The 25,468-nt window shown below is 42.8% G+C and overlaps 1 protein-coding gene across 1 annotated transcript; it reads right to left on the reverse strand.

Moving 5' to 3' along the window:
* Positions 1-1,623: 1,623 nt before the first annotated feature.
* On the reverse strand, positions 1,624-10,771 carry pip5k1ba (phosphatidylinositol-4-phosphate 5-kinase, type I, beta a). The gene is made up of 13 exons (XM_070925112.1): positions 10,700-10,771; positions 9,725-9,855; positions 8,955-9,072; positions 8,693-8,845; positions 8,017-8,313; positions 6,284-6,468; positions 5,556-5,636; positions 5,106-5,154; positions 4,909-4,993; positions 4,673-4,813; positions 4,485-4,575; positions 3,561-3,657; positions 1,624-1,722 (listed from the first exon to the last, which is right to left on the reverse strand). The coding sequence occupies exons 1-13, from the start codon at positions 10,769-10,771 to the stop codon at positions 1,624-1,626; spliced, it is 1,599 nt and encodes a 532-aa protein (XP_070781213.1).
* Between the last annotated feature and the right edge of the window lie 14,697 nt (positions 10,772-25,468).

Here is a 25,468-nt window from a genome sequence, read left to right on the forward strand (position 1 = left end):
ATTTGCTTTTCTTCTTCTAACCTCTGCTGACTGGCTTAGTGCTCCACAAGGTCCGTTTTCCAGATGCTCGTGTCAAGTCCAAGTGGCAAGTGGAAAAAGGCCTGCTGACCTTATATGACCTTGGCCGCGTGTCTGTTTCCATGACACGCGCATGTGTGTGATTTTTAAAGCAGCCATGTTGATAAATTGTCCGTTTTTTGTTTCTACAGTTGTTCTTTCCATGTAGCTTTGTGATGAGTGTACCGCGGTAATTAAGTTAATTCATTGTGTCATCAAAATGTTGGATACACACAAATTATAATTCTCAAAAAAGAACTCACATTTAAGAACATTAAATATTCATTTAATTCACAGATGTACATTCAAAGTATTGCTATAATACAGGTGTAGGCCTATAAATCACATAAAAGCACTGATTTTTAAACGTTTTAAGGCACTTGAACAAAAAGAAGACTTAACATTATTTACCTCCAGGATTCCAAACAGTTTATGAAAGGCATTAGTTTTAATAAATCCCACTAAAGAGTACATTCTGTAGAGAAATGGCACAGGGGTCAAGGCCAGAAAACTGCTGGCTGAATATTGCTGTAGTAATAACAAGAAGAATGTCGTTATAACATGAAAACCATCTCATTATAACAAGAAACTGAGCAAATACTTTTTTGTCATGGTGGCAGCAGATTTGTTGGAGAAAGAAAAGACACAGAGGATATAGAACAAGTGAATTATTGTGCAGCATCATATCAACATATAAGCAAAATTGAGATTTTAAAATCAGTCATACGTAATGTTTATAAGGGTATAACACACTGTGTCACTCAAGCTCATTTGAACGTCTTCATTCAGATTCCTGAAACAGAACGATCTACAAAATTACATGATCTGAAAATAACAGCAGGCAGTTACTTTTCCTGTAGCTGATTAAGCTACTAGACTATTTATTTCCTCGGGGAAATTTGAACATTTGCACAGAAAATCAAACATCCAAGAGGAGAGGTCAAACTGACTCTCATTGTTTTTTGTTAGCACTGTTGTTCAATTAGCAGCAAACGTGAACAATAACAGGAGAAGAAACAGCTCCATAGTGTTTTATATTAACACAGGCTCAGTGATCTTAACGCACATAAACACAGACTGTATCTGTTAATAATGGGATTTCTACAAAAGAACCAGTGATTTGGCATATTTTACATTTTACTACTTTAAAAAGGGAAAGTGGCAGAGGCACAGCGTGACGCTGACGCTGGAGAAAGTGACGGGACTGTTGTGACGTCCTGATGTCTCGACACCGTGGGACCGGGAGGTCAAAGGTCAAGAAGTAGCAGTGGCTGGAGAGGAGCCATCACTCATTATTCCTCACTAGAAAACACAAAAGATCCCTTCATCATTTAGGTAACAAAGGACAGAACAGTTGTGCCTCGTGTTTTATCTTCGTGTCATTCAAAGGAGCGCTGTTTTCGTCATTATTGAGCAGCCCAAGTATTTCAAGCAAAGAAAGTGGATAGTGCGCACATCCAGTCCCAGTTGGGTCCAGGGGCAGAACATCGTGGCTCAGGTCAGGTTCAGGTTTTTGTTTTTAAATGTAATTTCTAAAGACATCTCTCTCTCTCTCCCTTGACTGTGTCAATTGTCAATCGTGTTGCAGCCAAGCTTGGGCGGGTCAGGTCTTGACACGCGAGTACAGGCTAGGCTCAGGCTCAGGAACCTGAATATTGGATGACCCTGATGAAAGCCACAAGCCGAAACACATTGGCATTGACACCGCGTAGCCTGTTTTTCATGGATGTTTTGAAAGCTCGCTATATGCAGTGTGTGGGCTACCTCACCATTCCCTTTTGCCAATTTGTGTGAAATTACTGCAGACCAGTTTCCAGAACATCCTGCAGTAGTTTATATTTTTATCTACCCTTCAGGCAGCAAATGGTTTCGGTGTCCGTGAAAGGGAACATCATATATGGAATGACTTTGTCAATGTTGAGTTAACGCTGCGAGTACAGATTTGAAAAAAACCCAAAAACCTCCGCAACAAAAGTTTTAAAGCTAAAGTTTCACATGTTGACAGCTTTGGAAAATGGTAAAATATGCGGAAGAACTGTTATGACCCTTTAAAAAAAATACTAACAATGAAATCATGGAGTAAAGAACACCTCTGTCCTCGTAATCTAGACTGGACTTTACTCTGTTTTGGGGGTTCAACGGTAATGAAAACAGTCATGAAGACTGACGGCTGTCAGAGAAGTTCAAAGCCTTCATCTCCCTCTCACCCTCACTATAGTGTTTGAATCCTACTGTCTTCTGTCGGAGGCTTTGAGATTAGATTAACTCCGACGTCTGCAGGCTTCCCACAGAGTAGAACTGCTTAATGTGGGCTGAAGAACGGCTTCATATAAGCCTGAATGAGGATTTTGTGGTTATGTAAGAGAAGTGCTGTAGAAAAGGGAATTCATGGAGGTTTCTCGGCCTGGCACAGACGTAAGGACGGGGGGGGGCTGAAGCATAAGGTATAGACGTCACAGGATGCCAGTGGGGCCTCTAGGACCAAAGAGCTGCCACCACCAAAGAAGAATGTCCAAGACGATGTGAGAAATTATGCAATTCATGCTTTCATGTGGAGCAAGCAGCATTTAACCACTGCTGAACGTTGAAGCGAAAGTGCGACAATTTGGGGAAAATATGCTTATTTGCTTTGTTGCTCAGAGTTCAATGAGAAGATCGATACCGCTCTCCCGTCTGTGTGCTCAATACGAAGGTACGGTAAGCAGCCGCTTAGCTTAGCTTAGCTTAGCTTAGCTTAAAGACTGGAAGCGGGAAAAGCTAGCCTGGCAACAAAGGTATAAAAAAAAAGAAGCTGCTTCCCCCTGTTTCCTGGCTTTATGCTATGCTAAGCTAACAGGCTGCTGGCAGTAGCTACATATTTACTAACATGAGAGAAAAAAACAGCATGGAAGCGTCTTAATGTGCAGCTCCTCCAGAGGCCAATAATACAAGTCAAAACAAGACTTTATGGCTCAGTTGAAGATATCAAGGCTTAACGATATGGTATGTTTGGGCAAAGCGTTGAACTGACTGTGGCCGTGGTGGTTGCTGCTTGCTCGTCCCTCCTCAGCTCTCTAAATTTTGGATTTTCTGGCTCCAGTAACTGGCAAGATGGCAGCAAGCACAGACCCAAATTCATGCTCTGAAGCCTCCCTTCAGAAACCTGTCAGTGACGTCAAAAAGGATGTGTCCATGTTTCAGTTTGTCATTGGAATAATAACCTTGTGGTTTCATAGTAATGAACATATGATTAATTAATTGGAAGTCTAAATTCAGATTTACCTGCACCCCCAGCAAATATTTCAATATATCATTTAATAACTAGCTACACTTCATTGCAATTTTAGCAAACTTTGGATTAGTTGGATTATACAGGATAAGGTTGGTGAGCGACAAACTAACACATTGTTGGTTTTGGTCTTCTATGGGATTTGTTGACAATTAGATCATTACAGAATAACACCAGCCTCATCCTTTAACACAAGTTTTTCCATGCACATTGTATAAAATAAAACATTTCATACCAAGTAGACGTCCAGTTCAGAGTCTGATTGGCTCCTGCTGAGAGACTGCAGAGGGTCATCCAGAGCGATTGTTGAGCTGGAGGCTCGTCGGTCTTCACTGCAACATAAAAACACAAGCATGGTGTTTATAAGCACACTCTGCTACATTTCTGCCGCTGATTTTCATGATGTCACTTGAGATTGACATTACCTCATAACTTCAACAAGCCCTCCAAACAGCAAAGCAGATAGTTTGTTGTCGCTTTTCGAAATGACTCGTGATAACAATGATTCACATGGCTATTTTCTTTTTTATCTGCCACCTCTATGGTTAAGGTGTGGTTATGCACAAGACTTGGTTATGCTTTGAGAACATCCTGGTCATATCTAAAAGTGAACAAGGCTGACTATTTTATTGGAAGGGGACAGCGGTCTCCAGACCTCCTTGTCAGTAAAATGTAAATGTAGGTCACTTTTAAGTGTTTGAACAAACAACTAATGCTGTTATTTTTCTGGTTAGTTGTTTGGTGAGTGACCCTTAGACTGAATCACGGATGAAACGAAACCAAAATTCCTCAAAAAGGAAAGTGGAGCCCATACACTTGTTCAGATTCCCCTAATACATACATGCTATTTGTATGTTTTTCGCCACGCTTGCAGCATGGCTCTATGGATAGCATGTTGGTCTATTGGTCCAGACTGAAATATCTCAACTACTATTGGATGGATTGCCATGAAATTTGGTATAGACTCGAATAGGTCCCGAACCAATCAGGATGAAATTACTTGGATGAAACTTTGGCGATCCGCCATCATCAGGTCAAAATCTCAATTTCTCCAATACTTTGCTTTATCATCAAATACAATCGTCCTTTTTGTGGACGCGAAGTGATCAAACTATTTCAAGTTTTCTAAATTGTTGGAAAACCGATCTTAGGTCTGCACCTGTTTTCCAGATCCTCGTCATCATTTCTGGCGGACTGGAAAGAAACCACCGATCTTGGCAGAAGATCTGGTTGCTTGGAGGAACTGTAAACTGTGAACAGGCAGATCATCAATCAGTGACATCAAGCTAAGCCTACCATAAACCAACGTTTGCGAAAACCTCATGTCAAACGCATTCTTAAGCTTACAGTTTCCATCCAGGTTGTCCATGCTTTGGGCCTTCTTCTCCTCCTTCTTCTCCTCCTTCTGTGGGGACAGAAACTCCTGAGAGGCTGACTTCATCGCATAGAAGGAGCTCCTCTTCCTCTTTGAAGATGCTCCTCTTAAAGCTGAGCGACACAAAGAAACAAAGAATTACAAATACAAAACGCAGGATTACAGACTACAGCTCCTCCAGTTGTGTTATGTTAGCGCAACGACTCACGGTGAATCTTTTTAAACACGGTCAAGCTCATGAAGTTGAGAAATCTGTCCGCGTAAAAACCCGGCCTGTGAACGGACACCGTGTCCTGAAAAGCAGAGAAAGCTGTCAGAGAAACACATGCACTGCACACTTGTACAGACACAATGTAATCTGACGTAAAAACCTGCAGGTAAGTGGGAGAATATGAAGTTACATACCCCATCATGTACAAGAGCTTTCCAGGAGTGTTCCACCTTCTTAATGAACCTGAAAATATTAATCAAACCACCCGTTTAACTAGTAGCAATCATACTTATGCTGTATGTCTGACAGCGACTAGCAAACTGTGAGATGGACCGCAAAAGTTAACAGAATAATAAAAAGTAGAACGTTTTCAAACACATTTTGCGTTTCCATTTTTGTTATTTCTAATGAATCAGTTAAGACAGAGTCAGGAAACTAAATTAAGCGTAACAAAATCAATTCAATAAATGTTTTCATCTTGAGCTTTTCCATGTAATTTACTTTTACAATTGGTTTTAAAAATGTACGTATGCATTTGTAAATTGATTATAATCAAACAAAAAGTCTCTGGTGAAAGGCAAGAATGTGTCTGCACACATCAGGGAGCAACTGCAGACTAAAAGTGTGTATTTTTGCGAGCTCACCTGTAGGACTGAAGGATGTCGATGAGTCCTAAAAAGATGAGGAGGTTCTCCTCTTTATGTTTGGCAGGAATTCCACCCAATCTAAAAAAAAAAAAAAAGATGACGTATTAATGGGACTTACAGTTTCGAATAAAACAGAGCAATGGACTGTATCATTTCCTCAGATGTTACCACCTTTTGGTGCAAGCGTTAAAGCTGCAGCACATACAGTATAGCTGATTTTAAACAGCTGCTATGGCCCCACCATCAGGAAAATCCTCCCCATAATTGAATATGCGTCATTGGGAGCGGATCAGACTATTGTGCAAAATTACACAACAGTGCGTTTTTGTTGGTGGGAAAGCAATTTGTGTAAGAGGACCGAAGAAAAAAGCAGAAGAAGAGACTTTCAAGTTAAAAAGATAAAAGAGCCGGATGGAGCGCTGAGAGAAACACAGACGGTCCTCATACGAACTTTAACTATAAAATGTTTTGAGAATTGTTTTAGCATATTGAAGCTATCACTCCACACTATGAAACGCCTTGAATTTGTTTGGAGGCCATTCGATTTATCTGTAAGTGTGTAAAGCAGACTGTCTTTCTCGTTATATACTTTCATGCTTTGGCACATTGCATAAAAACAGTCTACTCTCAGGGCAAAAAGATAGGAAACCAAGCTGTGAAATGGGATGTTAAATACTGAACTTTCCCATATGACATGACAGAAGGATTACAAAAGGCTTTCTCACGTGTCGTCATCAGCCACGGGTTCAGGGTCCTTCACATTCCCCTGGATGGACTCCAGGGCGGTGGAGTAGAGGACTTTCTGTCCTTTTCTGCTGTCACATCGGCTTCCTCTGACCAGCGGCTTCCGGTCCAAAACGTGAATCCCCAGCAGGAGACTGTAGTCCATGATCTTAAAGCTCTCCAGGACCTGGCGAGAGACAGAAACTGAACGTAAGCAACTCCAATTCAGGAAGCAATTCAACAAAACATTTAAGGGAAGTTAAGTAACACACAGGAAGACAAAAGTCAGAAGGGGCTGACAGACCTGTCCACTTTCATAGGTTCCCCTACTTCTGGATGAGAAATGCAACTTTTATTTTGAGGGACAAAACCAGTGTATCCCAGCTGCAATATCCCATTAACTGGTAAAGGTTTAGCCATGCTGGCAGCTAACAACTATCGGATGAATAGCCATGAAATTTTCTACAGACGTTCGTGGTCCCCGGAGGACGAATCCTACGGACTTTGGAGATCCCCGGGCTTTTCCTCTAGCGCCCCCTGCACGGTTTCATGTGAAATGTCACGTCAACCCTCAGATGGATTGCTATGAAATTTGGGCACACACATTAATGTCCCCGTCAGAATGATAAATAGCTTGTTAGCAGTGCGGATGTGTTGTGAAAGGGCTTTGTAGAATTGAGACACACAATGTAACACCACACCTGGTTCAGGGCAAGACAAAGGAGATTTTCCCTTTGGCTGTAAATGGTCATTACTTTGGGGCATTATGTTACCCTCTAGGTATGTGTGCAACTCTTTCACCCAGAGACATTACACATGTAAAAATGAGTATCTGATTAATGTAATAGAATAGACCCATGCAGGTCCCAGTAAAAGGGGCTAAACCTGGATCTGCAAAATCAATACAACATAAGCCCCAGTCCCTCTGACCAAACACTGATGTCACGAAGTAACTCCTGTAAACAGAGGCCCTTACTTTCCACCGTGTTACCTAATACACTAACTGACACCATACAAAGAGGCCCAATAAGAGCACATTACACCCAGACGGGCCAGTGTGTTCTACTGAGTCCAGCTGCTCAGCCTGATAATATGAGTCAGGTGCTTTGCTCTGCTGGGCGTTAATCCTCCATCAAGTGGCCACTGTTGTTTCAGACTAATGAAATAACAGGCAGGCACTAATGAGGTCATCATAACAGCTCGAGACTGAGCGAAAGGGAACGTGACGCATAGCCGTGGCCTGTCACGGTTACATAATGTTATCGAAGGGGTAGAGCTGGTGCGGTGATCACTGGCTGAATTCCGTTCAGGCTGTGTCGAAGAGAGATTTAAACCCACGGCGAGCGGCCTCAGTGCTGAAACGATAAGTCGATAAATCGAGCGAACAACCAAGTGAAAGATAACCAACAGCGATAATGGTAATCGCTTAAGTAATTTATCAAGCAAAAATGCTGAACTCTGGTTTTCAGTCTCTCAAATGTGAGAATTCAGCTGCTTTTCTGTGTTTTATATGATTGGAAATGTAATTATTGTGGGTTTGGGACTGTTGGTCACTGTTGGACATTTGAAAACATCGCCTTGGGCACTGGGAACTGGGAAAAAAAGAATTGATACATTGATTGATAATGAACATAATTTAAACATTATGGTAGCATGCATCATTATTCCACCTGCAGCTTTTTCCTGTCAGTCACACGACTAAAGTAACAGATATAAGATCTTAATGTGAACACACCCGACAGTCCCTCTGCAGAGTCTTCATCAGGGCATTGTAGGTGTCCGGGTCGAAGTGCAGGCCCTCGTGCATCTCCTGGAAGTCCAGGTCTTTGAACGTAGGCGAGGGCTTGCCGCGCTCTTTGCGCGAGGCACGGCGTTTGTACGAGGAGCCCTTCAGGTCGTACTTGTAGTGCATCTTGATGGCACGCGGCAGCACGTTGTTCATCACCACCACGCGGACGGTGACGCCGCAGCACTGGATGCAGTAAAGGCCGTAGAACTTGGGCAGCAACGTCCTCGGGTTCTGATTCAGATTCTACAATAACAAAGACAAAGCAGGTTCTTTTTTTCATAGTATAACTTTCAATAGAGTCTCGGATGTTGGAAAACCATCAAACGAGCGTTGTAAGAGAAACCTACAGAAACAGAATGTAGTAGTGCGCCAACAAATGGAAGGAAGAAGACTCCAAGCTATGAAACAGGGACGTAAACAATGCAGGGTTTGAAATATTCAGAACTTTGGCTTTGCAAATGTTTTATGAGGACGGGGATGCATTCAACACGTTTGTTAGACCTTAATGAGTAGCCTGCTCTCCACAAAGCACCTTTATGCGCTTTTAGCAGTTTGATAAATACATATGCGCTGTGTGTGCATGCAAACGTAGCGAGAGTTTGCGTTTGAGGACTGAGCTCACCATGTAGTAACCAGGGAGCAGCTTCTGCAGGAACTCAGCCTCTTTGTGCTGCACCGTCTTAATGATGAACTCGTCATCGCTGGTGAGGTAGAACCAGGAGCTGCTGGCGCCGGGGTTGGACAGCTCGAGCAGAGGCTCATTACACATGGAGTACTGGAATAGAGAAAGACGCAGCAAATCTTAGCATGAGCAAATCAACTGAAGCTTTTGCCGCATGTTGCTGAATCAGAGTGATGATGTGAATCTTCACACACACACACACCAGATAGTCGTCTGGTTTGATGCCAAACAGCTCTCTGAAGTAGCGAAAGGCCAGCGGTGCATACGTTTTCAGACGGAAATCTGGGAAGTGATGCGCTGGAGTCAGATTGCTGCCCTCACTGGAGAGCAAACAAAAATGTTTTAGGGTAAGAAAGAAAGAGACAATAGTAAGCATTTGCGACATGTTATAGGCCTTTTTCCACAGAAGACATTTTGACACGTGACAGTGACAAAAGCACATGAGTCAATACTATTGACTTAGTGGGACACTTGAATAGAACAGGGCCGAGTCAAAATGTCTGCTGAGAAAAAAAGACTATTGCTGAAATGTGTGGTTTCCTGCTCAACTACAAGTAATCAGGTTGTACACTTCAAAAAGTGACTTCCCTATTTTCCCTTCATTAAGAAGTATAAAAAGTAATTGTTAAAGCTACGTTAAATATTTGATAATACCCATAGTTTCCTAATAATTTCTTTGAAAGTAGCCAAATAACATTCGATATTATTCAGAGGAGCTTTTGTTGAAAGACATGTTGAGTTTTTCGGAAGTTGTCTCCCAGTTCTGTCAGCAGTACAAACAAATACGCATTCCCCTACATTTCACACATTGGGGTGGACGCAGGCACTGATATTTCCAAACCTCACTAGATAAATAGTAGCTCCATCTTTTTGTAATTTGGGTGAATAGCTCCTTTATTTATCTGAAATTGACTTTGAGTGTGCGCATTAGCTAAATGTCAACAGTAAAAGTGTGTAGAAATGAGAGTGTACCTGGGCAGGAAAACGCTCTCCACAACAGAGAAGTCCTGCATGAGAACATCTCGGTCTGGTTTAGAGCTGAGGTTTCCCACAGCGTAACCGATGCCCAGCTGGATGGCTCCTTTCAGGGCAGCCGCCGTGGGCTAACAAACCACAACAGGGAGGAAGAAAACATATTTATATCAAAAAGAAATCTACTAGGTCTTCTGTTGACAACTTTTCACCAAATTATATGACAAAGTGTTGAATAGTTTTCAGCAACGCCACCAATGTGGCTCAAGGGATGGCGATGTCAGTCAGTTGGTCCGTCCAATAGTTGCTGAGATCGGTCAGCTGATCTCGGAAACCGCTTTACTGTCTCCACCATGAAGGTTCAGCTTACTGTCCGTTAGCACGAAGACTAATAAGGCTGCATTCAGACCAAATCCGGCATTGCGGCGAAAATGCCAGAATGCCAGAATATTGGACAAGCTGAAAGTTTGGCCTGATGATGGTGCTAGAAATAAAGGTAAGGGTTCACCAGAGACTGCACAGTTCCTCCGGTGGGGACCACGAATGTGTGTGTACCAAATTTAATGGAAATTAATCCAATGGTTGACATCCCCAGAACCAAGCGACTGGTGTGGCTAAAAACACTTGTGATTAATCAATTAATTTATTATTGATCGTTCAAATCGGCCCTTTAAAACAAACTGCGTTGATGGTATAGTACTTTTTGTTTTAATTAAACTGAAGTTTTACGTATTCATTTTCATTTTGATGGAATGTCATGACCCCTTAGATTTGAGCTTATTAACAGCAACACAAAAGGAACAAATTTGCAAATATGCCTTTCTTCCTTTTTAGTTTTGTGTTTGAATGACCTCACGCAATCAGCAATGAGCAATGATTTTGTAATAGCAGGTGTCACTGTCTTCCAAATAGAGGATGCTTGAGGTGTTTCTTTCCTTTAAAAGAATTTGATGACTGATAATGACGTCCGCTTACCTTTTTATGATCCTTTGACGCTTTAGAGGTTTTGGTTCCTCTTCCTGCACTGTCAGTGGTGGCGGTTGACATCTTTTGGACAGAGAGAACTTGATCAGAGGGAAGCTCGGACGTCCTTCCTCCAACTGTGAGGCTGATTGAGTTCCTGTTCTTCCCTCAGTGATGAACGGCCAGACACAGTGATTTACCTGGAATGGGCTTTACCGAAACTGCATTTTCCAGGTACGCCGCTCCTGTAGGTGAGGTAGAGAAAAGAGGAGTTACACAGTGTGTGGCATTTGCATAAATGTCAATGCAAAGCACGTCAGCTTGTGAAAAACTGCACGGCCCATGTTGTGTTTCAGGGCTTACAACGATATCTTCCATAGTTTGTCTGTCTAGTTCTAATTTTCTTCAGTCCTGTCATATGACTTACGGAGCCTTGAAATGTGCAAACCTTTCTGTCCGGGGCTCTGCTGAGTTCTGAGGGGGCCACCAGTGTTTGTGTGAGTCTTTAGCTCCACAATCCCTCACAACAACCCTTGATCCCAATTAAGAAGGATTGGAAAACTATTACACATCCAATCCCCCTGTTTCATAACAGTACGCAAAGGGGACTCAGTGCTTTCTTGCTTACATATGAGACTCCCAAAAAAACAGGGGCGATGACCAGTACTTCATTAAAGAGTGTCTGTGGTGATTGCTGCTGCAGAGAGCCACATGTTCATGAAATTGAAAACTATTGTCATACATTTGCTGCGGGATTGATTAAATTAATTCAATTCATTGTAAACAACTCTCAGAAATGACCTTTAACAATATTTCTGTACTCCAACCTGTTGGAAGCATGCGAGCAGCTCCAGGACGGTTCATATACATTACTGCGCATATTCAAAACATGATATTTCTTATCAAAAATGTATTAAAGGAATATCTGAATATATAGTATACTTCTACTTCTAAAAGTACATTGTGTCACATTGGACTGTGAATGATGTAGAAATGACCACGGCACAATTACTTTCAACTGGGAGATTGGAGAAAAAAATACTAAGGATTACTCCATACAAAACAGACCACTTTAACAGAAATACAATTAGCCCTGACCCTGTGTTTCTTAAACATGCAGATTCCTCTCAAATAACATTTCTCATTTTAAACATGTTTTGGATACTTTCAGTTATTAATTCGTTTTTGACCTTACACACGATTTGTGCTATTTTAAAATCTACCAAGTCTCTAATTTGTAGAGCCTTTCAATTTAATAAACATTGGGTTAGTTGATTTTTGGAAAGTAGTTTTGTGTGTATTTGTGATACTTTCAATTTCAACATCACCGATCACAACTTTTCTTTGTAAATTTGTGAATGGATTGCCAAAGATGATGCAGTCAGTCTAAAACTAAAAGGTTTCCATAGTATCAAAAAGTTGTTTCAAATTATTCACAGAGCATAATACATTTGTATCATCTGCAAATAAAATACATTTTAATGTTTTGGAAACTATAATTTATCATAAATACATACGCCATTTATATACAAATAAACAATAAAGGGCCTAACACTGAGCCTTGAGGGACTCCACAAGTAATCCTCAATAACTTTGAAATAATATTATTCATCTGAACGTCCTGATATCTATTGTCCTGTTGGCTCCTAAACCAGGAGTGTGCAACCCTTCTAAAGCCACGTATATACTGCATTCACCTTGCTACCTGGGTAGTATATGCTTGAATTGTATGTTACTTTTTAGGCCCTGGACCTCCAATGATGCAAACATTAGCGCATGAAACATAACAAGTAAAACTCCTAACAAATCAACTTTTTATGTCTTGAGCAAACTTACAAAATCCAGGCCAGATCCTGACAGACCCTGTTTATTTTAAGTACTGCCTCAGGATGTGGTATTGTGGTCTGACTCGAGGAGAATTAAACTATTTTCATAAGCGTCATGATAAGAACGCCCACTTCTCAAGGACCTGCCTTGCAAACAGTTCTCCAGGTTGTTTGCACATTTGAATTGGAGGCTGAAGAGATCAAGAAACCTGCTAGAGATTATTCCTTTTCATAAACAGACTTTGTGATCAGTGGTTGGAGTAGTGAATGGGATTAATTATATGTGTGTAGAGTCTTTGACAGTTCATTTCAGGTTTCCCCTGCAACACTTACATATTGAAAACACACACAGCGACATAACAGCACAATGTGAGTGAAAACATGTTGGATTAAGCATTCGTAAGTGCATTAGTTTGTCTTCTGCATAGTTAGAAAGATTATATTTATTCCTTTCCACTCACAACACTAACAAAAATACATTCTTAGTCTGCCTGATGACTGATTAATATCACTGATAATAAACCTGTTTGCTCAATAATAATAAATAAAGTACAAAAAAAACACAGGTAGTGTTGTGTAGTTTGGTAGACTGTAGAAGTAGGGTCCAATTCCCACCTGGTTCAACTGTAATAAATACACAACTGCAAGGTATTTTGGTAATGGTCCAATTCTATTGGATAAGTGAAATTTTGACATGATGACGGTGCTAGATGAGGGCAGAGGATCACTAAAGAAATCACAATTCATCCTGAGGGGAAAATTAATTTGTGTACCAAATTTTATGGTAATCCACCTGATAGATGCCAAGATATGTCCCTCAAAACCAAAAATGGCAACGTCATTGTGCCATTAGATGAAAAGTCAGGGGATCGCCAAAGTCGGTAGGGTTCATCCTCTGGGAACCTTGTACAAAATTTTGGCAGATGTTGAGATATTTCACAGAATAAGTAAAAGAAAATTGACCTGCCGGTCAAGGTCAAGGGAACACCAAAGTAATTAGCATTCATCCTCTAGTCACCGTGAATGTTTGTACCAAATTTCGTGGCAATCCATCCAAACGTTGTTGAGACATTTTACTAAAAGCCCAAAATGTCAACCTCATGGGGAGGAGACGTCAGGGCCACAGGAGAAGTCAGGGGATTGCCAAAGTCAGCTGTTGAGACATTTCAGTCTGGTCCAAAGTGGTGGCCAGAATGTGTCATGTGATTCATGTTATTAAATACAGACTGATCTTTAGCAAGCAATGATCATTTCAATGGAATTATCATACCTTTAAAAAGAATTGTGTTTCTAAGATCATAACACTAAATATAATTGCAGTAATCACTCAGTCAATGAGGACAGACTAAAAGTTAGAGACACCTGTTGTATGGGGCTGCATTAGTTTTAACTATGTGTACAGGCTATGAAGTGTGTTATGTAACTAGTCATGCTCAGGTGAACCCAGGTGAATATTTAAACCAGCACTCTCTCACACGGCGTGCACACGGCGGCTCTTTTTGCATACATGTAAACGATGACAACCCCTTCCAGCTTATTGCCGACATTTTACTTTCTCTCTCTGACTGAAGGGAAGTTGTGCTGATTTCCTCTTGTGATACCATCACCAGCTCATCTTCCTCCTGAGCGACACACACAAACAGCCTGTTAAGGGGCTGCGGGACACTATTATTATCATCATTACTTATTCACAACAGGGGATAATAAACATCTACACACCTACAGCTGAGTGTCATGAGTTCATGCAGAGACAGAAATGAAAGTGAAGACAAGTGGCACCCATCCTCACTTTGTGATAAAGCTGAAAGGAAGAAAACAGGCTTTGGTGAGCTGGGATAAACGCTCTCTGCCTTCTTACCTTAACAGACATGGTCGTAGGAAGGCGGCGGTGAATGCAGGTCAGTGAAACAGCGATGTTGTGTGGTATAAACTCTGTGGCAGACTGGCAGACTGGCGAGGTGAGGAGCAATGTGCTGCAGGGACTGTAGAGCATCCTCACCACTTCCTCTCTCTCTCTCTCTCTCTCTGTCTGCGTCTCTCTCTCTCCACCCACCTGCTGTAATATACCCCAGCACCTACATGAGTCAGTTGTAGCTGTTTGTTTTGTATCAAGAAGTCTGTGGAGGAAAAATGTTAGTAAGGAGGACAGTAGAGAGACGACAGGAAATGAGGGGGAGAGAAAGATGGGACAGTTCCTCAGCTGGACGTGAGCCAGTGGTGTAAAGTAATTAAATACATTTAGTCAAGCGGTGTACTTAAACACAGTTTTGAGGCACTTGCACTTCATGTATTTCATTTTATACTTTATACTTACTACGTTTCAGGCCCTGGGGCCCTAAGCCACATCTCAGATGTATTTGAGTTCCCCTCTAAACGTCTCAGACGGTATCATTTAAATAACTGTTTGAGGGCCAAAGAGATGAAATTATCCTTTTTTTTCCACAAAAAAAAAAAAAGAAGCTCAGATTAAAGAAAAGTCCCAAAAATGAATACTTAGATTGTGTCGTTTTTCTTCTTCTTTCCTACTCCATTAATCATCTCTTACATATGAGACGCCCTCTCTTGGCGGGGACCCGACCCACTCCGTCTTTCACTCAGTTCACCTCATTTGAATTCAAATGAGCCACAGTGACAAACATATTCTCTCTGGTGTCTTTCCAGCTCATTAGCTCCCTTATTCGGTGGCGAAGCAAAAACATTTTCATAGGCTGTGTTCACTTTGGGGTGGCACGGTTTTTCGTGCGCTGCTAAATGAGCATCAAACACACACGAGCACCATCAGGAACCATATATAATGAGCTTTTCTTCTTGTCTAACCCCCATTAGATGAAGCGATCTCTGATACTGTTATTAAAGTATCAATCAGCACAGGGTCTGCTCGTTGACTACATTAAATGTGGGTGTATTATCTAAAATAAGCCCACATTAGTCTTGTGGGAAAGCATCTAGGAATGTCAGAGCACACTAAAAGACACCATGCTGACATTGTGCACATACAAAACTACCTTGTGTCTTCACTTAAACCTGTCAACAGTGAGTGCAGGAACGGATCCACACACGAACAAAGAGCATACACATTGCTTTTGGGGGGGGGGGGGCACGATAACACAGATGCGCAGTGCTTCCCTCTAACCTCTAGGGGGTGCTGTTGCAGCTCTGGCACACCTGCCAAATATTCCAGTTCCAACGTGGTCCCTCCATCTCCTCTCATACACAGTGACACTGCTGTAGGCTAATAACCTGTTGTCAACTGGACTGCTGTGCACTATGTTCCCGTTGATTGTCTGAGAATTCACATATTTACACTTTCATTTTTTCTTCCTCCACTTTGTTTCCTTTGCCGTTCTAGTTCCTTCCTCATTTTGTTGCACTTGCTTCTGTATTGCTATTTGCTCCTGAGAGCAATTCTCTATTTCTCACCCTCTCTTCCTGTCTTTTTTTTCCCCCCTTCTAAGTGGGACAGAGTTCGAGTTGTTGGAGGTTTGTTTGGGAACACTAGAGGGGACAGACCGCCTGCAAGTCGCCTGTCAAGACGGTGACTTGAGGCCATCAGATATCAGCTCAGTCCTCCAAGATTCAACACACAACCTTTGTCACATTTGGCTGCAAGACAGCTGGGATTGCGCAGAGCTGCTGGTTTGGGTTTGATACTATAAGATTTCCTGTTTCTCCCCCACATATACTTTGCTGGGACAAGATCCCCCGGTGATGTAATGTAAGCATTTGTCATTAAGGAAGGCCATGACTCTGAATCTTTTACTTTCATCTGAATCTGTAGGGACAAGATTATGGTATCGGAAGCGTTCTGGATACCGTTTGTTGTCCCTTTGTTGTCCGAGTAGTATTGAATCACGTTTGAGCAGGCTTTGTCGTCTGAAACCCTACAGATTAGGGTTCCGACATTGTTTAGACTTTACCCCTTTATAAGCAAGCTACAGAATACATGCCTATAAAGAGGTGAACAGTTCAACCAAAAAGTGATTTTAGAAGTAGGGATGTCTCGATCACGTTCTTTTCTCTTGTTCCCAACGCAGTTCCTTTAATATGGAGGACGAGTGCAAACAAATGTTTATTTGTTTTTTTTATATTATAATACAGCTGTCGATAATGTGAGGTTATGTAATGGTTATAAAGAACAACATGAACCACTTGATCACAGAATACATTTCTACTTCTATCCCACTGATGAAAGACGACTCATTCATATTACTGTGTTCTCTCAGGGTACATATGACCCGAGTGTAGGATTTGATTAGATGATGTAGTTTTAGGTGATGAGGCTCCCAGTTGTGTGCGTTGTTGGTCCGAAGGTTTCTCTGACTTCAGTGTGCGTCTGTTTATTTGGGTGTGGATGAGCGAAGAATCTTCACAAGGCGTTTCGCCATCATCGTCGACCACAATATTGTGGAAGTCAGAGCCACAACATGATGACTCAGGAACAGGAGAGCTTTGTTTTTGCACCAAACAGAAGACAACACACGATTGTTTTAAACGCAACCTATAATCCATTTTTTTGGGGGGGGTTGTAATTGAAAAAGTTGTAGTGGGAAGTAACCCACACGTGTATCTAAGTCAGTTACGCACAACTGTTGATTGTGACACATCCTTTTGTCAGTTTCAGAGCGGTTCATTTCATGCCAGCTTTACAAAGTCACTCTCGTGGCAGCTTGCGAGCGGATTGGTTCAGAGTTGCTGTGTTGATGCAGCTGCGCTCATCAGACACAGTCGGGGTCAGAATCTGCCCTCAGTGCTGCTGGGAGGCTGCCAGACACCTGAAGCAAACACCAAGACAGAGACAGGTCTCAGATGAAGACATGCAGTATTGTTTAATCGTAGAAAACGAGAAGACTAATGCACAGCATGGCCGGACCATCAGGGTGTCCTGGGTATTAGCGCTCAAATTGTTCTGGTTCAGAACTCCGCAGCCAGGATCCTCACAAAACCGTCATCTAGTGCGCATATCAACACACAGAAATGAGCTATAGTTGGATTTTAAAGGTGCTTCTCATCGTTTTTTATGGCCTCGCTCCAGACTACATCAGGGACCGCCTAACAGATCACGGTGCCCTGCAGACTATCCCACATTAAGTGTCCCTCGGTCCAGGACTAAAAGCCTACAGTTATGCTGCATTTTGCTACAGTTTTTTCTTACTGATCTTAACACGGACCCTCAAGAGACTAGCCTTTGGACTAAAAGACATATGAATAATAATGACAATAACAATAATAATGATAATAATGTAATAATAATGTGAGACTGTGCAAGAATTTCCTTTCAGAAATGTTCTTGTATTCCTTCTGGGAGGTCAGAGGTCACGATTCAGCTTAAAACAGCCCACCCTGGTCGGCATGTATTACATTTGACATTTTTACATTTGACATTTTTACATTCCCTTGTGGACGAAACGCCACAATTATACGTCTAAAGTCAGAGAATACGATGCAAGTGTCAGACCCTGAGGTGACGTACCTGTTTCTCCAGGTGGTCAATGTGCCGGAGGCGTCTGGCAATCATTCTGTCTTGGGCTGAAACCGCTGAGGTCAGACTGGCCAGCCGTCGTGCCTGTTTATCCATGATAACCTGAAGACACGACAAGAGATCAGATGGCTGGAACAGTCGAATCGTCCACTGACAAACGTGTGTCTACTACAACACAGAAACTACAAAAATATGACAAAATGATTGAGTTGATTTAAGTTGTAGAAAACAACATCAAGCAAAAAGCAAGCAATACACTCTATGGCCAAAAGTATGTGGACATCCCTGAGTACTTTTGGTCTTTGGTTTGGGTCAGGCCCCTTAGTTCCAATGATTCCAAGGAATCTTTATTTCAGCATACAATGATATTTAGAGAAGAACTTGGCAACACTTTGGGGAAGACTCGTTCCTGTTTGTCCTCTGGTTGAGTTCCCGGTTTTCGCTCACCTTCATGTAGCTGACGTCGAACTGACTTCGACCCCCTGACCTCGGCTCGGCCAGGCTCCTCACTCTCTGGAGGACCCGGTTCATCCGGCCCTGCAGGGCCCCCTGCTCCGTCTCCAGGTCCTCCAGCCCCTTCTGCAGATCTCTGACCGCCCTCCACAGCCTGTCCCCCCTGGCGCTCAGTATCTGCAGGTCCTTCCTCACCTGAAGAAGAGGACATTATGTCACATTATTCATAGCAGTGATATTTTCCACTGTATCTGTATGTACCTGATACAGTTCCAATTGACCAGTTGACTCATGTTCTACTCTTTGAAAGACTTTCATGACTTTCTTTCTCGTTCCCAGTATACCATTAAACAGAGGTTTACTGCACTTGATTTAATTTGAATTTCACTTAATTGTGCAAAGAAAAAAACCCCAGTAAACAATTAACAGGAACTCAATATGAGACAGCGAGGAGCCTCGATCCCACTCAAACCGACGGAGATGTTTTTGAAAGTGTAATGTGATAGTGCAAACTAAATAAAAGTGAAATAAAATAAGCAAAAACAATTAAATAGATTAAAACAAGAACAAACAAACAGAAAATCAAATAATAGCTGTAAAAGATCTGAAGTTAAACTTAAAGTTATCAACACTTTCAGCATAAACTCTGAAAGCTGCCTCTCCAAAGGTAATGCAACTATTTAATATTTGTTCTTGAACAAAAGGGCACAGAATACAGTTCACTGTGTGTAGAGGATTATTTATTGAAGAAAATGTTACCAACTTCTAGAGCTGAATTGATTAGTTGATTAATCGATTAGTGAAAAAACTCCAAACATTCCTCATTTCCAGCCTGTCAGTTGTTAAGATTAGCTACTTTTCTTGATACCACGTGGTGACATTTTTGAATATGAAAAGGAATAATCGACAAATGAAGAAAATTATTTGGATCTGTTTGCAAAGTTTGGATCTGAATTGCTTTGAAAAGTGGATTTCCCTTGTTTCTTGATTCTTCCTCACCTGCCTGCGAGTCCGTCCTGCCTGTGAACTCTGCTTACGAAGGCTCTCCAGACTCTTTGTGGCCCCGTCCAGCTCTGCAGCCACCTGCTCTCCCTGCTGCTCCAGCCGCCCGGCGTTCTCCCCCACCCCCTGCAGTAGGTGAGCCAGCCCCAGCGAGAGCATTCTCAGCTGGGCCACGGGGACCTCACCTGCCTCCTGTGGTGTGGAGGGATCACCTGGTGGAGGGGCACCGTGGGCCTGACACAGTCCCACCAGCAAAACGGACAGCTGCAGCACTTGGCTGACCCTTGTACTCCAGGGTTCCATCAGGTGGAGACTTTTGTGTCCCTTCCTGCAGGTCTAAGGATCTAGATCCTAAATATTAAGAGCCCAGAACCAGGTCTGATCAACATACCAGATCTGTGGCTTCAGGCAGTGGCTGCTTACATGTAAAAGCTCAGGAGCCGTGTAGAGATGAATCCACATCTGCCGGGCCTCTAATGTCCTGATGAGCCTCAGATGTCCCCTTATGAGGTCTGGAGCTCAACGGTGGTGAAGGATAGAGGGATGAGGAGAGGGAGGAGAGCCAGACGGAGACGAGGGGGGGGAGTTCCCAGACTGACGCATGAACTATAAAATAGGAACGTGTAACCGGAGCTCTGAATATTCTAATTAAAATCACAACCAGAACTGGTCCCTCATCACGTAGGCACACAAAACACCACTGAAAGATCCCTGTATGAAGGATTCACAACATTCTCTGTGGCTAACTAATGCTGATAAAGTTCACAATTTGAGGTGAATGCTGAAGGTTTACAGCAGTTAACACTTTGCTGAGCTTTGGACACTTTCCTCCTCCTCAGGCAAACGAGCCTGTGTTGGACTTATACATGAAAGTAAAGCAAGAGAGACACCTGCTGGCTGTTTGAGGAGCTGCAGTGAGCTTCTCTTTCTTGTTCCGGGAAGGGCATTCTTAAATTCCTCTAAGCCAAGCCAGTGATTAGTAATAGGTTACTATTATTATTATTATCATTATTATCATTATTATTACTATTTTCCTGATCTCTTCTTAAAACTCACTTTTATCTTATGGCTTTTCCCTAACTGATGGTATTTGCTGTAACTATTGAAGCTATTTTATCTTTTTGTTTTTATTGTAAAGCACTTTGTAACTTTACTTTTGATAGGTGCTGTATAAATAAAGTTATCGTTATTATTATTATTTTATGAATTGCTAATACAAAAAAATACCAGTGGGGCTTTAGAAAAAAAACAAACATTTTCTAATAATTTGCCCCTAACATTCAGGATTTTCCTTTTGTTATGTTGGAACTAAACCTATTCAAACTTCCCTAGGCAGGAGAATGTACAACTTTATTATTAATCTGCATGCCATGCCAATAAAGCTTTGTTGACTTGAATTGAGTGAATGGGGATACAAAACATGACTTCCTACACGCAGACTCAGGCTGAATGAGCTGCTTTGTGGCAACAAGGGACAGACCAACAAACTGTTCTTTGAATTGTTTTGGAGTGGGGGCCGGCCTAATGCACAAACGACACTATGTCAGCTCATAAAGCCTGATTTATAAAGGAGAGAAAGGCGTCAGTCTCAGCCCACTCCTTCCTCCTGGCATTCAGGAGACACAGGAGAGCTGCAGGGAGGCAGTGTCACTGGGCCACTGCAATAGGGAGGCTGCGGACCACAATATACAGTAAGTCAACGTGGTTTTAGCATTCTAAGAGACATTTCTGAGAGGCATTAAAGGAGTAAAGAAGTGCAAAGAAAGTAAATGCTATAGAAAATCGTTGATGATGAAAACCTTGTATCTGCAAAATATTACCTTTCTTTATATATTATAACTATTACTTTTCTTTAAAGCTGACAGATTACTTTGCATTGTTTGTCCATGTTGGAGTTGTTTTAGTAAACCAAAGCATCATAGTCTTAATCTCTATAGCTGCCCGTATCTTTGAACTTCAAATGTAAGACTAAACCCTCAAGGATTGGCCAGGGGACTCCTGGAATTAGCTTAGTCCTCCTGGAATAATCACAATCAAATCAAGGGGATTTGGGATGTCTTTCTTATACTTTAAAACGTAAGGTAAAAGGTACTCGTTTGATTTCGGCTTTGATAAAAAAAAAATAAAAGGAAACGTTGTTTTAATAGTAATCAAATCAAATGTGACTGAATGACGCGTCCTCCCCTCTCACAACCTGTTAACCTGCGTGCTATGCAAAGCATGAGAGGCAGCATGTGAAGATGACAAAGAAGTGTGTTTGTACATATGATGAAAAGTGGTGTGAGGAAGAGGAGCTCAGAACTTGGCTTCCCAAAGAGCGCACCCTTTGTCGCCATTCCTTCTCCGTCAAGTTCAAGGGGACTCGTGTGCCATTTCGCCCGCCTGAAGCATCAGGATTCAGACAAGCAATGGAGCTTAACACCACCGATTCGCTTTTCAGATCATTTCCAAGAAAGACTCGTCTCGAGAGAGCCTTGTAATTGCCTCTGAGTGTACCACTCAGTGAGGCGCCACCACAGCTATGCTTTACAGACTGATTCTGAAAAAAATACATATATACATATATATAGCTGGGACAACCAAATCTGCTAGCATCACAGAGTATGCTCTGTTTCTTTAATCTCAGGAAATGTTGTTGCGTGATTTAGACAAGGCTTGTTTTTTTCCCCTTTTGGATCAGATCTGATGCTTCAAACAAGGGTAACAAAATGTTTTTCCTGTTAGCAGTATGTTACTTTTCACCAACTGAGCCTCACTTCATTCTTTGATTTTCACTTGTGCCAGCTGTGCCAGCTGTGCCAGCGCTTTATTTGCACTTTATTCCACTGATTTCACACAAAAAAAACAACTAAAGGTGCAACTTTTTTCTCCTGGTAGTGAAGTCTCAGAGTCACGGAGCTTCCCGGAGCACAGGAAGTGGATTCATTTAGTGAGTCACAAGTGATGCTTCATTTGTGACTGTTAGAAATGCATCAATGCCGCTGCAGTTTGGCCAAAACTTGAGCACATGAATAACTTCAGTGTTCATACATAGAGGCCTGCGTGCATGTGTAAAACCTGACAACGTCTTAACATGCATTGCGTGTGCCAGCTGAGTGTTGAACACCAGCAGGGTGAGACGGAGCACGAAGCAGTGAGGCGTGCATGCAGGCTTGTATGTGCTGATCAAAGCGCTGTCACGTGATCTCATGGCGCCCACAGGGGCTGCTGATGGCTGCCGGCTTCCCGTGTCCAGGTTGGAGGCCTCAGGGTTGGTGGAGAAAGAGAGACGAAAAAGGAAGGAGGCATGTTGCGTTTAAACGTTGGCGTTTGGAACCAAAGCGCTATGCAGTCGTCCAAAAACAAGTGCTAAAAAAAAAAAGAAGTGTTCCCAAGGTCAAGAATGAACTGTGAACCTCACAATGAAAGACATTTTAAAAGCATAAATTCAACAAACACACACACACACAAACACATTCAAATTTAGATTCAGAACAGTAAAAAAAAAAAATGCTACTCCATGTGTTCATATATGAATCACTCCGCGGATGCAGGAATATCTGTGTAACATTAAACAATTTGTAACGATGAGCCACAAATGCATGGGTCAGATGCCAGATAGGTGGCATGTGCTGCAGTGGCAGTTCTTCCATCAAGCTGCTCCAGTGTTTCTAATACAATCCCTCAGTCACCAGGCCTCCACCTTTCACAAAGGCCCCACCAAGTCAAGCATGACTTGACTCGCAGGGGTTTGGAGGTCAGAGGTAGGGTGGCTGAACAGCTGGCGGGGGGTGGGGGGGGTGGGGGGGTCACATGCCATGATCACGCTTGCCTCTGTGGATCAAACATGTAAAAAGTGAAACCCCAGCAAGCGGGATGGAGCGTGTTATTGTAGTGTGATTCCCATTAAGTGAGCTCCAGCGGTCACACGCACCGCCAACCGCTCGGCATACAGCAGGGCCGTGTTCTCGGCGTGCTCTCTGAGCTCTCGCAGCGATTGAGCAAGAGCTAGAAATTTACCGTGGAAATAATTTATGTGACATGAGAAACTGGGATGAGTGACGGGTTTAGGAGGCAGCTGTGGAGCGCGGCCATGAACCATAAATCCTCCGATTTGGCTGAGGAGATAAATTGTTCACTACTAACCTGGATTTGCGTGGAAGTGCCCTTATAGGACAGTTGTCGACCATTACTGATTTCTTCTTCTCTTACCCTCAGAGTACAGCCTGGAGTAACCTCCCGGTCGGGGACATGTGTTTGCTACGAGCAAGCTTTTGCTTCTCATTAGGTGGTGCTCCCTTGCACCAAGAGTCCCCCATCAGGACTGTGTAATAAAAGGCCGGGGATGGGAGCCAGGGCCTTGCTGACGGGTCACACCGCCTCTCCTCTCACTGCAGGAGGAGGCACAGATGGATTTGGCTCAATGATGAAACTCTGGAAGTATTGCTGGTATGTGGCAGCAGCAGTATCGTTTGGCATGACAGTGCACTTTGTTCTGTTAGTCATTACCTGAACAGATGGGGGGAAAAAAAACACCCCCAACTAAAGCCTGACCTAGCCAAGCTCACGTCAACCAAAGCCTAGCCTTACAATGCTTTACGTTACCTAAAGTCAGTCTTGGCGATCAAAAGTACAAACACTGGAAGGTAGAGGCTCTCAGCTTTGGTTGCTTTAATATAAAAACATACATTCGCTCTATTTCACAAAGTAAATGAAAGCATGTAAACAGTTAATATGGGGAATGTATGATATGATTGCATGTGATACACCCATCCAACATTGTGGTGGGGGTGAAATCATGGCACCACCATTGTTAACCCCTCGTGTTGACAATAAATCCAGCTTTAGTCGCATGCAAGCCACAAACCTTTCAGAGCCACCTTTCACCTAATTGAGGTGAGTGTCTGATACTCAAAACAGCTCTTGGTTCTCATGGAACTATTCCTTCCCAGGTTTCCATTTTAAGCATTTATCTGATCGTGGATCCAAATGAAATCCAGGTTTCTCATCTCGTCCAATCGGTGACTGTTAAAGCTCGTGTCCCAGAATGCCTTTGCACCTGCCATGAGACTTGCCCACCCGGCAGAGCGAGGGGGTGATTATCATTAGTTACTATCAGAGGAGCACGCTGTCATTTTATTTCAGAGCCAGACTTCCTTGGGCCTCTCTGGAGTTCCTGATATAGGCGTAGCAGTTAATGAGGGAAATACCCAAAGTTAAACCGAGCATGGGAGCCTGAGAGGGTAGAGTGGGGTGGGGTGGGGGTGGGGGGAACCGGAGAGACTGGTACGTGAGAGAGAAAGCAGTAGGAGAAAGGAGAGAGATGACGAGAGGAGGGCAGAGTAATGAGCGCTCCTGGAGGACGGAGTCTTTGCTGTGGCTGTGTGGGTCTCTGGCATGATGATTTGGGACAGAAAATAAAAATCACATTGCCAGGGATTACTACACTGCTACGGTGTCTGCTGCTGCTGCTGCTGCTGCTGCTGCTTCTGGAGCCGGAGCTGGAGGATACGTGCGCACCTGGTGTTTTTTTCTGAGAGAGGAGTTTTTCAAGCTGCCGGGTCCGTGGATCTCTCCGAAAGAACAGCTCTTTTGGGGCAAGAATCAGCTGATCGGTGTGTTGGTGTTGTGTCTCGTGCATCTGCTGTTTCTGATCAGGCGCAGAGCTTAGTCGACTGCTGAACAGGGAGTCTTAGCAATTTGTTCACAGTGGCTAAGTTCTTCACTTGTGCAGAGATCGGTCAATCAATCAATCAATCAATCATTTAGTAATGGTCAAGGTAAGCTCAATTCAACAGTGTCGTGAACAACAAACATTTGGTTGACAGATCAGCTGTTTCTGCTGAACCATTCCGCATTCATTTTGTCTTCGTCTCCAGACAGCAGGAAACACGGCCAACACTAGACCAGAATCAAATTCCTGAGGACCTCTCTCCATTTTTCTGCTGCAGATGGGTTAGATGACCGAGGCGACGACCTCGACTACTTCTACGCTGTTTACTGGCGGATCACAGCCAGCGCGTAAAGCGTAGCCCGCACCGC

The sequence above is a fragment of the Enoplosus armatus genome, chromosome 18, assembly GCF_043641665.1.
Source record: "Enoplosus armatus isolate fEnoArm2 chromosome 18, fEnoArm2.hap1, whole genome shotgun sequence".
In the NCBI taxonomy this organism is placed as follows: Eukaryota; Metazoa; Chordata; class Actinopteri; order Centrarchiformes; family Enoplosidae; genus Enoplosus; species Enoplosus armatus.